This window comes from Molothrus aeneus, chromosome 4 (assembly GCF_037042795.1).
Source record: "Molothrus aeneus isolate 106 chromosome 4, BPBGC_Maene_1.0, whole genome shotgun sequence".
Lineage (NCBI taxonomy): Eukaryota > Metazoa > Chordata > Aves > Passeriformes > Icteridae > Molothrus > Molothrus aeneus.
This window is the reverse complement of record NC_089649.1, coordinates 18,327,424-18,340,294: the sequence shown is the minus strand read 5'-3', so window position 1 is coordinate 18,340,294 and position 12,871 is coordinate 18,327,424. Positions and strand designations below refer to the sequence as shown.

The window sequence follows — 12,871 nt, the reverse complement described above, 5'->3', positions numbered from 1 at the left end:
CAGAAGCAGGCTTTACAGAGAGAAATGACCTCAAACTCTCAAATTTATCACGCATTTTTTTCTCCCTCTTCTGTCCTTTTGGGTTTGCTTAAAAATGAAGGGTATTCAGGGAGAACAACAAGAACCTTCACACACTTGTAACAAAAATCCATACCAGCTCCCATAAGAAGAAATATTTGAAAGATCATCACGTTCTCCCTTGGAGAACAGAAAGGTTAGAAGCCATTTGACAAATGAATACAAGCTAAGGAACAGAAATGGCAAAGGTAGCTTGGATGCCTCTGTCTCCACAATGAGGAAAGATGGCAAAGAAATTAAGACCTAACATTAATTTTTGACACAGGAAGCTATTATCCTGCTGGACTTAGAGCTCCTCTAAGTCACCATGACCAGGGACTTTTAACGAGACTCAGAAAGGATTTGATCATTTATACAGACAGAAAAAATACACAATTACAATTATGGCTGAAAATCTAGAAAAGATACTAAAAATCTTGGGCATTGGGGTGAAAGGCCATCTCTAACTATGAGGGATCCAGAAAAAAAAAGGCATGGGAGTGGCAGAAATAGTCCCTGCCCACTATGGGATGCCACATCCTGCCCTGAGGGAAGCAGGACAGCAAGTACGGGGGCAAACCAGTGACTGCATGGGGAAACTCTATTCCCATTCTGGCATCTTTCCTTCTGGCCAGCTCAAAATCCTCCCTCCTTCTCTTGCATTAGTTTTATAGTTCTCTATTGTTGTCTTGCCCATAACTCAGTCTTCCATTTCTCACAGTGTCTCTGTGATAAAGTTTTTCCCTTCCTTGTCACCAGCCCTACTCTGGGTAAAAGCATGTAATATACTGCCTGCTACCAGCTGCAACTCTCGGTAACAGACTGAATGCTGAGGCCATAATTCAGTCTGGAGACTCCACTACTGGCCATAAACCACTCCCTGTCTCCCAGTTTACAATGTCAGCAGGACTCAAGCTGAATTAAGGCTTCTACTCAATATAACTGACACCAATGTATTATCTTATACATAATGCATAGAAGATGGCTCTAATCAAATTCCATATCCTGCCCTTTCTTTACATCACAAATGTGGCCTGGCATTTCTTATGCACTCCCACTTACGGATACATAAAATCCTTCTCCTGAATTACAATGGGCAGCAAAACCTGTTCTTGGGTCGCCGCTTCCAGTAACTGTCATTCCTTCCCTCTTTTACCCAAAGAGGTTGAAATCAACTTCAGTTTATCCCTCTAACAAAACTCATACCTAAATTTAAGGACCACATTGAACTGATCATCCAGGAACATTGCCTGCATCAGTCCATATTTTTTTTCCTGCTAGCAAGCAAATGGTTGTGTCTAATGGACATCTTCTGCCGGTTTGCATTTGGTATCAGCAGAGTGATCACACAAAATGCAAAGCCATGCTGTGGATACCAAATTGCAAGCATGCAAAGGTGAGGGAGGTCTGCAGGGAGCACTTCCAGCCCTGCAGAGTGGCACAGAAACCCCAGGCACACACACAGAGGGTGTGGTATAAGCCAGTGCTGGTTTTACACGTCTTGGAACGGAACATGGAGCTCAAGCTCCAAAGATTCCACAAACGATGCAGTCAAAAGTGTGCTGAATGAAAGCTTTGAAATGTCCTAGAGAATAGACAATCCCCTGTGTATAAACCCAATTTCGACCTCAGGCACAGACTAACTGAGCTCTTTTGTACATGAAGAAAGAAAGAAGCAAAAGAAAGTGATATAGATGCATTACTTCAAAGCCATCTTACCTCACAGCCCTTCAGACATTACTCCTAACCAGAAAACCAACCAGAGGAGAAGTGTGCATACATCTTTCTAATCAAAGGAAACTTTTGCTTTGCTATCTTAAGATAGTATAAGTCCACTTAGCCTGAACAAACCTTACAGACTATCTTGCAATGCTTTGCACAGATTTAAGCCTTGTGACAAGAACACCAAGCATCTGAAGGCCAATTCCTGTGACAGCCTCATATGACTGTCACATTCAGGTGAATGGAAACTGAGCAAGAGCATCTTTAATGTTTATCACTTCAGCTACTTCGGTAATGGACAAGAGGTGCCACAGGAAGCATGCAGATGTCACCATCATATTTTCTGAAAAATCCCTTTGCCAGGATTTCTTCTCCTGGGAAGCTGAGAAGCCTCAGAGAAAAAAAGAAAATAATATTATCTCATTTGCTTCTCCCCTGTTTTGCTGCTTTGGAATGTGGTTGGAGATTGTTTACCCAACATGTGAATTGCTTTTACTTAATGACCAGTCACTGTCCAGCTGTGTCCAGACTCTTGAAAAGGTCACACATTCTTAATTAGTATCTTGTTAAGTCTTCTGTAAGTATCCTTTCTCAATTCTTTAGTATAGCATAGTATAGTGTTCTTTAATACAATATAATATCATAAAATAATAAATTAGCCTCCTAAGAACATGGAGTCAGATTCATCATTTCCTTCCTGCCACAGGGGACCCTGAAAATACCACATGCAGATGCCTGGCTTTAAACTTTGCTCCTTGGGCACTTTGGATAATGCTTGCATAGTACAAAATCTGTTTCAGCCAAAGCAGAGAAGAACACCCAAGAGCCTAAAGCTGCATCTTCCCTAAGCACCCTTCTTGTGGATCCAGGACTCTGCTGCCAGCAACACATCCATCCTTGCCCAACCCTTCCTCCCACATTAACAATTGAGCTGATGCTCTCAACAAGCCTCAAACACTCAGAAGAAAAACAGAAGATAGGAGTATGTTTCACAGAGGTCTTCTCCCAATGGAAAAAGCTACATATGAAAGGCTGCCAAGGGCTGGCTGGTTCCTTCCCTCTGACAGGCTGGAGGTGGCCACTTTCACACTAGTTAAGTAATAAACCTGGATTTTTCCTGCATGGTTTTCAGCACATCATGTGTTCAGAGATTCTGAGGCCACTTCAAGGTATGATTTACCCAAGAGATTATCCTGTGTCTTCTCTTTGTCGGTTAAGGCCAGGGTTGGGGGGAAACTGAAAAGAGACAAAATGAAATAGCTGGAAAAACTGAAACTTAGAGAACAGCAAAGAATAATTTCTCCAGCATGCCCACATCAAGGAGGCCTTTCCCTCTGGCCACAGGAGCTGCTGGTTGCACGTTGCTTTCTCAGTTCCAGTCTGGATTTTCCCAAATAGCAATGTGCTGGAGTCACATGCTAACAGCAACCAAAACCCAAGAGCCACAGCACAATACAATCATCTATTTATTTATTGTAAGTGTGGTGTTTTATAGCTGGCCACAGCTACCAATTGGTACCCAGGGAGGCCTAAAGCACTATTTTTGATCTACAAAGCCTTCCATGGTTTGGAACCTAATTACCTTCAGAAGCTACTGCCTCCTCCTCATCTGTTACCATGGCAGCTGCAATGATCTGAGAGGTTTGAGCTGGCAAACCCGGATTTCCTAGGGTACCAGGGCAATTCCAAGGGGCTGTCACTTTAAGAATTTACGCCGACATCATTTTCAGGAAAGGAAGAGGTAGGATAAATTAAGACTGTGTAGGCTGGGAAGTAGCAACCTATTTTAGAGTGATTCAACAGCACAAAACCCCACTAGGACTTACTGTTGTTGTTTGGCTACTTTTGATTTTTTCCCTGTCTTAGTAATATAGTATGGACCCTTGTCCCAGGGTCAAGGTTCAGGTGAGAATAACACAATTCCCTTAATTTTAAAATCTTTCCACATGGTGAGAAAATAGATGATTTAACCAAGTGGTGAGGCTTATTTTCTAACATTTAAAATCAGAATCCAGAGAGCATGAGTTTCACTACTCCCCACTGATTTCTGTTGGTTACAAAAAGTGTTTAACTGAAACATTAGTATTTTTCCATATTGATGCTTTTCACGTGGAGATCTCAAAGCGCCAGACTCAGGCTTCCCAGAAAGCCTAGCTTCCCATTGCAGCATCTCAGTCCTTCAGAAATGTACTTCTCATGCCATCTGTGTGGTAACAAATTTAGAAAAATGAGTAGTATCTTGGCAGTCTTAGCAAAATGTGCTCAGGATGCAGAGGAGGGTGGTGGGGGGTTCCTACCAAATAGGGCATTCAGTATCTGAGTCAGAGGTGATGACAGCATCTAAGCAGGGGGCTGTTTTCTAAGAAATATGCCATTAATTTTGTAGAGCCTGACACAACTGTGCTGCAGTTCAGCTGAAGCCATCCCCTTGAGTCCTGCTGATGGCCTTGGCAGCACAGAGCTTCCCGGTCTGCAGCTCTCCTGTCCTCTGCACCTTCCCACATGCACTGCAACAAGCTACTTAATATACATGACTCTACAAGAAAATCCCCAAAGTAGTCTGTTCAAAACCAGCAGCCATTTTATGAATGACCAACGTGAATGATCCTATCTGTAACATACAGGTAATCCTGCCTCTTTATTTCCCAATGCAAGTGCAGATCACTGACATTTGAGAAGTGTCTTGAAAATCATGGGAGATGATAACATCAATAACAGTTTGCCACGAGATGCAATATTATTACAATAATAATGGCACTCATTTCAGACTCCTGCATTTTTCAGGTCATCAACCAAAAACATTAGCAAAATAGCCCTTCAGGAGATGAAAAATCTTTGCAGTGTAATGCAAGCTGCTTCATTCAATTTATTTATTCTCCCCTACACTGTGCAAAGTGCCTGCTACCATCCCTCCAACTACCAAGAGAATTGTGAGTGCCCTTCTCACATAAAAAGATTAGACCCTCTGATGAAACTAAAGGGAAATCTAAGAGCAGCTGACCACAGTCTTACATTCCTGCAGTCTTGCACTTTTTCTATTTTTTTTTTTTCCTCTTTAAGTCTTGACCTGCAATCTTCATCAATGATGTCAACACCGAAACCACAGGGACAAGCCATGCAGATCAGACCGAAACCTAAAGGAAATTAGCCCAGCTAAGCTACTGCAGGCCCAGCAGGACATCTAGTACCTCCCAGCTGTGCTTCCCTTCAGGGCAAAAGTGAGGAGATAGCTAAGCAGCTTTCAGCAGCCCTCATCCCCAAGCCAGAAGTGGTAAGAGCAGCATGCAAGAGCTCTGCATGGCTCTGCTGTGGCAAAAGGCAAACGCTACCTACTTTGCAAACTGAGCTCTCTGGTTGTTGAGAGAGATGAGAGTTCCCCAGCAAGAGCCTTCCCCATCTTCCAGGGCAGAAAGAATTTTGCTTTGATCTTGAGAAAAACTGCTGAGACCTGTGAACATTTCTCCTGTCTCTTCTGCTCTGCCTGCTGGTTTTGTCATTTTGCCTCATTATTCCATCCCTCCTTTCCTTCCTCCAGAATAAGAGTAGCAGATGATGGTTGGGGTAGACAAGGATCCAAAAAGCAAAAGGAAAGCCTTGCTCCTGCCTTTAGAGCAAAAAATCAAAGTGCTCCGTGTGTGTGCACCTACATGTCAGGTACTTCCTACTGTTCCTATTGGGACTTCCCTCTCCCCAGCCTTTTCAACATTTGAGGTTAAAGTCTATGGAAAAGAATGTTTCAAACTTCAAAGTTAAATGCAAAGGTGGTACTGACAGCACAAAGTTCTGTGAACATACATGCAAAAACCTGATCCCCTCTTCTTCCTTCCCTTGCTTTCAACCCAAGATGCTTCCTTGGTGGGAAGCATCAACAGGAAATTCTAAAGAGCCCATCAAAAGCTATTTTTTTTCCCTTTTCCCTTTAGGGTGCTTTTAATATACTAAACTGTGTTAACACTAAAAAAATAAAGGTAACTCTTGCAGGAATAGTAGGCCACTTTCCCCTATTGCTCACAGAAAACCCTGGCAGTTGGAATGGACGATAAGTTAATTTTGTGGCACAGTCACTCAAGAGAGGGCATAGAAGTCTCCCATGGTACAGTGCACACAATTTACAATGAGCAGGGTTAAAATTTAATTAGTTGTTACAGGCCTTGCAAAGATGTTTCTCCAAAGCAAACATGCTACGAAATACATTTTTTTCTAATCACATCAGAAAAACTTCAGTTCATAAAGCACACTTTTTGAGCTGTTATGGACAACAGCTGCTTGGATGTTTGAAGGAGGAGCTGGCAAAATTTAAAAAAATAAATAAAAAAGAAAAACCTAAAATAGGTCTCAGAGATTTAATGTCGTATAAAATAGCTCCCTACAAGCTCTTTAAATGTCCTTTACTTCAAGCAACATTCCCAGATTGTAGAGAGTTTCAGGGCAATACTTGCAGCAAGAACTCCTTGTGTTCCCTCTGCTTAGGGGGGCTCCACAAACACACCGTAAGATTTATGCCTTTCCCTTTCAAAATAACCTCATGTAATCGTCGGCAAAAATTAATTTATGTAAGCGTACAGAAGAAAGGAACATCTTAGCTCAGGCTGTTGGGATTTTGGGGTTTTTTCAGGTTTTTTTTGGTGGGGGTGGGCTGGGGGAGCAGTCACTAATATCTACCATAAATCTGTTCACTCACAGCCTCAGCTCACACACTAACACCACCTCTGTCTCACACACTCTTTCCTTCCCATCTTTCCCTCTCTCCCTGCCTACAGCCACGCCAGAATAAGTCTGAGCTGGCTGCGCAGTGTTGCTGATTAAAATTTGCCAGTAGTGAGACAACTGACTATAGAGCCTACAAGGGGACTGTGTATTTATGAATGCAATAATTAATCAATGCATAATAAGCACACACTGTGCATACCACTCTTCTTTGCATGCATAGACAGCTTCAATCACCATGCAGGTTTCACTGTCACGACAATCTTCAGTTCCCAGCAGCTGCTCCCCCACCCTGCAGCATTAGCAAAGACAAGCTCACTGTGTCAGAGCCTGCATTCATCTGCAAACCCACCCAAATACTGCTAGATTGATTAATTTTGAAGGTAGAGGTTTTCAGAAGAAGATGCCATAGTTAGTGCCACAGCTACTAGGCTGTCACAATTTTCCTTTTAAACTACTTTTTTCAGAGGCTCAGCTGTAAAGCGTACTCAAAGCTGTGAGCTGACAGACTGGTTTGCATCTTAAGAACATATTTCATTTTAATGGCTTTATTTTTAAATTGTTTCAACTCTTTGAATTAATGGAGACTTAAAAAAAGAAATGAGACTGACAAAAATGCAAAGTAGAATATTTTATCCTTTTTTACCTGTCTTTTAACACCAGAATTATATTTATTTTCAAGAAACTCAATAGTACCCAATAATAGGACTGCACATTTTTCCCCCTTCAGTGTCCATCCCCTTCAGCACCACTTTCTGCTGCCAACATGGAAGAAGAGAGACATTTTGCCACAGAGATGAGCTTCCCTGCTAACTCTCTGCTAAGCCATTTGAGCCTGCAGTGATGATACCTGGAGGTGAGTAATCACCAGAAGTTTTCATTGCAGTACCATGGGCACAGAAGTCAATTGTGTGCCCTCCCTGACCCAAGGGCCAATGTTTATTGCAGACTTGCTACATGTAGGGACTGACCAGAAGGTTGCAGAGCTCTGCATTTGGCTCGAGAGCTGTGGCCTAGAGGACACTAATAAATATATATATAAAAAAAATATTAATACTTTGTACTCTGTAACAGGCCACAAAGGGGATGACATGGCTTTATTCTGCCAATATGCAGAGGATTAAGGGTTTCTGCTTGAAGCCACTAACAACCTGAACAGGAGAATTACAGTAATTCCACTAAAACCACATGGAATCCAAGGCACTGGCTGATGGCATGATGTTACCCTTCCCACTTCTCTCGAAAATGCAGCTGGCACAAACCCTCTACACAAGAATTCAGCCAGCTACTCAAGGAGGTCCAACTTAAAGAACGGTCTTAGAGGAGCCACATGCAGCAGTGGGGACATTTGTCACAAGAGTCCTCAACATTTTGAGACCTAAATACTCAACATGGAGCAGTTTGTAAAGGGAAGTCAAAAATAGCAGCTAGCATGTGAAACACAGCTGAAACTCATGTTGCTCACACTAGTCCATTTTAGTGCAAAGCATTTCACAGCAAACAACAGCAAGATGCTCCATTAAAACCCTGCACTGCTTTAAGCCATGAGGTCACTGTTAGGACCCAAACACATGTTGTCATGACATCAATTAGCAACACTTTGCCTATGCCAATGCCATTATTAATACCTTGAAATACTAATCTCTATTACTAATTAACAGTCAAATGCACTAAATAATTTTTCATGCATTAGGAATGTATTACTGAATTCAATTACATGTCAAGAGCTGTGACTTATGAATCCTTCCCACAACACCATTTGTACCAGAAAATATCCTTAACAATCCAGCAACATTTAAAAGGCTTTTCATAACCAAGATACCTCTATATTGGAATAAGCTGTTAGGCCCTGGCTCTGCAAGCAAGACAGGAGTCTGTCTATATGTCTGACTGTATCTCAGTTACCACTTCCAAATGCAGCAGCCACACTTAACAGCTACAGTTATTATACAGAAATTCAGCAATTCATCAATGAGAATACCAATGCTTGACTAGAAATTCAGATCTCACCTAAAACAAAGCCTGGCAACACAAGGAAGGATGCAGATGACTCTTTGTGTCTTGACAACTGTAAATGTTATTCTGAACACAAAATATTGATTGTTTCAAGGAGATTACTGGCCTTCTGTTTGAACACAGCACAAGAACTAGTGAATATGCATTTTGAGAAAGATTTCACTTCTACATTCATTAAGAGCCTTGATATTTAGGTATTTCAGAGGGAAAACTGGGACACAGAGAGAATCAGGATGACTGATGAGCAATACTTGCAGGAAATGGTATTTTTATTGCGTGATGCTAAACCAGCTTGGTTAACCCCACAGTTTAACAATGATAGCTGTAATTCTGTGCACACACTCCACACTAAGCACCTGCATTTTCTTATGCACACACACACACACACAAACTGGTGTGTACACTCCGGATTAAAAAATCGACAGTCAGCAAACAAAGAATATTAAGCACTATACCTTTGAGTCATAATCTTATAGGCATCTGGCAGATAACAGCGGATATTCTCCATCTGAGCAGGATCAGAGTCACAGATTTTATCATCAGTCCTGCCGTAGTTGGCACTTTCGATCATGATCACATCTGTTCCCGGGCAGCGCAGCTCGATGGGGTAACTCTCGCAGGACAGCTCCCTTCGGACCACAGCCATGGGCACTGGGGCACGGCTGAAAGCTGCAAGGATTAACACAGAAACACAGTCAACACTGGCTCTCCACGCTGAGGCTAAAATTAAAAGCGGAATCACGTTCAGCAGAAGGCTTTACCCATATGCTGTGCTGAGATAGTTTCAGTACCATTCAGATAAGAGCTGCAGGAACGGGGTCTGGTCGCTGGCTCGCTGGCTACCCAGAGAAATCACTCCTCCAACTCAGTGACTTCATTTTCTCATTTTAAAAACAAGCTACAGATCCCTTTTATATAGGGCTTTAGACATCCCTTATTGAAACAGGTAAATAGCAACTATGGCATTGTTATTATTTCTACTTACCAGGTGAAAAACTAGTTGGCTTTGATATATAACATTACAGTCCTCTGTTGAACTTGAACAAGCAAAGAAAATTTTATGACAACAAGCAATCCAAGAACCAGGATCCCACCTGCTCAGTAAGATTGCACCTGTCCCACAGCAGATGTAATAACATCTGTATTGCTCCTGGTCCTTTTCTTAGCCCTTAGAAAAAGTGATCCTAATGGCTTTTGCTGTAGCCTGCAGCATGCCAGGGGATGGCCTGCAGGTTCTGGCAACCATCCCAAAGTTTAGGCCCTGCAGGGTCCTACTTTCCATGGAAAGGCCAATTTATGGGACACCAGATGATTTAAGTTCAGTCTTAGCTTTGCATTGGATCTGCTTAGATAGTCAAATAGCTGGCAAATACTTGTGAAATTAAAGAGCTCTCAGAAATCTTACCTGTTTTAAAAGAAATCCAGGCTACAGTTTGCACAAGAAAAAAAAAAAAAAAAGAAACACACTTTGAGATGCCTTGAAAACAAAGCCCTAAAGTATTAGTAAACAATGCCACTTGACAACAAGCAATTGTATTTCCCATCTTTACAGCCTCTTTGATCCAAAGATCTTAAACAGCTTGATGAACGAGAATATATTAATCCCCAAATATCCACATGAAGTAGCTACACATTGTCTTTCTCAACTCAGCCACAGAAGGGCTTTGCAGCTTCCAGAAGATGGGAAATCCATGGTGATGCTACGAACCAAATACTTGTTTCCCAGCCTAGCACACCTGTCACAAGCTGAAATAAAAGCCAACTCCTTTCTTCCTTTATTCCACAAGAATGAAAGGAACCATAAAGGTTTCCAGATACAGGGATGATGTGCCCTCCGAGCTATATTTGTGCACTTCCAACCACAAAACTCAACATACAACCCAAGGCTGCCTCTATGTGATGGTGAGAGGTTTAAGTCTCCAGTAGATCCATGGTCCATCTGATACCAGGCATCTTTCAACAACTCCCTTTCCCCCTCCTGCCCCATTATAAAAACGCCAAAATACCCTCCCCCTAAACCAAAAACCCCATCCAATCTTCTGCTGGTTTGTTCCATAAAACTTCCCCATGGTACATGCACACCAAGTTTGCTTATGGAAAATAAGATTATATTGCTGTTTCTCAGAACACCATTTGACTATATCAAGGCTGTCCTGTCTGTCAGGCAGCAATCCAATCCATTGACCTCCATGAATCCTTCCATTATTGTCAGTTGTCCCATTTATGTATCACTGGACAGATTCTCAGATCCCGATTTCTCTAAATCTGCAGGGATTACTTTGATATCAGACCCTCCCTGGTGTGCCAGAGTTGTGGACTAATTGCCAAACTCCCAAGACAGATGTGTGCTTATTCTTGAATAATAGCTTGCACAATTAGCACAGCTTTAGGGTTTGGATCACTTGAGATCTCCTCCTTCCCTGAGACTGGAGAAACCGTTCCGCCCTGGGCTCATATTGCACCATACATTTGTTAATGCAATAAATTCTCACTGCCACCAGCTTCTCCTGTTACAAGAAGAGGAAAATGAAGAGGACAAGCATGAACCTTTAAGGTGCACTACCTCATTCTTACCCTTGGCTTGACACCACTAGGCAAAAAGGTGAATGGAAGAAGGATGGGACAATGTTAGAGACAACATTTGATAGAAGAGTTAAGCCAGCCAGAAAGGCAGAGTCAGCAAAGCTCAGCAATTTTAGCCTGCCCTAAAAACAACTTCAAGAGGTATTAAGTTTGCTTACAGGGGTCTGTCCACAGAAGCCTGCAGCAGGCTCTGCTCTGTCAAACACTGGACTCTGTGGCAGAAGGCCAGTGCTGACCAAAAAACTTCTGATGCCAGGATTCTGATTTTGGAAAAGAGCTGTGGTGAGCTCTCCTCGCAAGCCTGTTCTGTGCTAAACCTGAGCAGATTGGTGACATGGGAGGCAGAAGGTTTCTAGCAGCTTTTGGCAGAATGCTGAGGCCAAGGGCCCTCCCTCCTCCTGCCATGTGCTTAGATGACTCCTGTTAACTGCCAAAAAAATGACAAAATGAGGTTTATAGGCAATATTAGCTGTTTGGAGCAATGGTTTTGCCCAGTCCTTGGGCAATTTGGATCATTTTTCTGGAAGGTTAACACAGGCTATACAAAGGGCAAAGAGAGTTGGTAACACTACTTTACTTTTTACAGTTCCCACTACAGAAAACAAAAGTTCTGAGCTGCACGATTCAGAAAGTATATTTTTGCTCTTAATTCCTATGTTTTGGGGTGTTTTTTGTAAGTATTCTATATCAATTGAACACATAAGGGCTGAGGAAAACCCTGCTTAAAATCACAAAAAAATAAATGCCTGAGAATTCACTCATAAAAACCTGGTGTATTTGTCAAACAGCAATACTGTACAAATGCAGCTAACCTTAACTCTTGTGTTATGCTGGAAATAAGACATTGAGAATGACTAACAGCAGTTTACAAAACCATTAAAGATACTTCTCTCCCTCAAATGAAAACACATTTCTAGTATCATGGGTGTGTCTCCTGTACATGAGACTTTACAGCATTGATCTACTAAAACTGGATGCATATCAGTTCCAAGGATGCCCCCTGAACACCCCAAACCAAAGCTGAACACTCCTTCCCCAAAATAACAGTTCATGTTCTACTCTCCATTACAGAACCTCTGGACAGATGCAAACATTTCTAGATGCAGCTTTAAACCTTTTTGTCTTTCACATAATCACTTGACTGCTTGCTCTAGGAAGGACAGCTTTCACTTACAGACACCTCCCTGTGGCATCATGGAGTCAACATTTACATTTATTTTCTGGATAAAAAGCATAAAAAATTTAACACCCTGGAAAAACTAGAAGCAGCTGAATATTGTAATAGAGCATGATCTCCTATCATGCTTTCTCCTAAAGCAATAGGAATGTTTTCCATCCTGCCATTGACCACCAAATCATTCACTTTGCATGCTGTTTTTTTCTCCTTCAGTATCTGCAATAAATACTCCGAAAGGAGATTAGAGCCTGGCTGTTTATCTCCTTGTAAACACATTTTTTTGTTGTTGTGCCCCTATATGATAATCTTACTTAATAATTTTTACTGGTTTTCCTGTAAGGAGCAAAGATGTTTTGCTTTTTGCTGTGAAACAAGATACATCAAAGCCCATCTGTGAAATACACAGCACGATTGTATTAATTCATTAATACACTTCTCTCTTCTTTGAGCAGCTCCCTATCTCCACAGTCTCTCACTGAGCTCCTTATTTAATCTCCTAAATAAGTGACCTAATCGTTGGCTTGAAGTCAAGAGGAGCTGATGGCTGCTCACTACTTTGAAAAACAGGTGTCTTTTTCCAGGATCCTATGTGCAGACAGCCATCTAAAT

The 12,871-nt window shown here is 41.9% G+C and overlaps 1 protein-coding gene across 20 annotated transcripts in view; it reads right to left on the bottom strand.

Annotated features, from left to right (window-relative positions):
- The window catches only part of ADGRL3 (adhesion G protein-coupled receptor L3), a 493,319-nt gene that overhangs the window by 256,335 nt on the left and 224,113 nt on the right, over positions 1–12,871 (bottom strand). For 19 of the 20 annotated variants that reach the window (XM_066548038.1, XM_066548041.1, XM_066548022.1 and 16 more), the window contains 2 exons: positions 9,908–9,928; positions 8,958–9,171 (listed from right to left, as the gene is read on the bottom strand). In XM_066548038.1, the coding sequence (XP_066404135.1) occupies positions 8,958–9,171; positions 9,908–9,928 (235 nt within the window). The remainder of the gene's footprint in view (positions 1–8,957; positions 9,172–9,907; positions 9,929–12,871) is intronic. The other variant, XM_066548025.1, reaches the window with a different exon arrangement.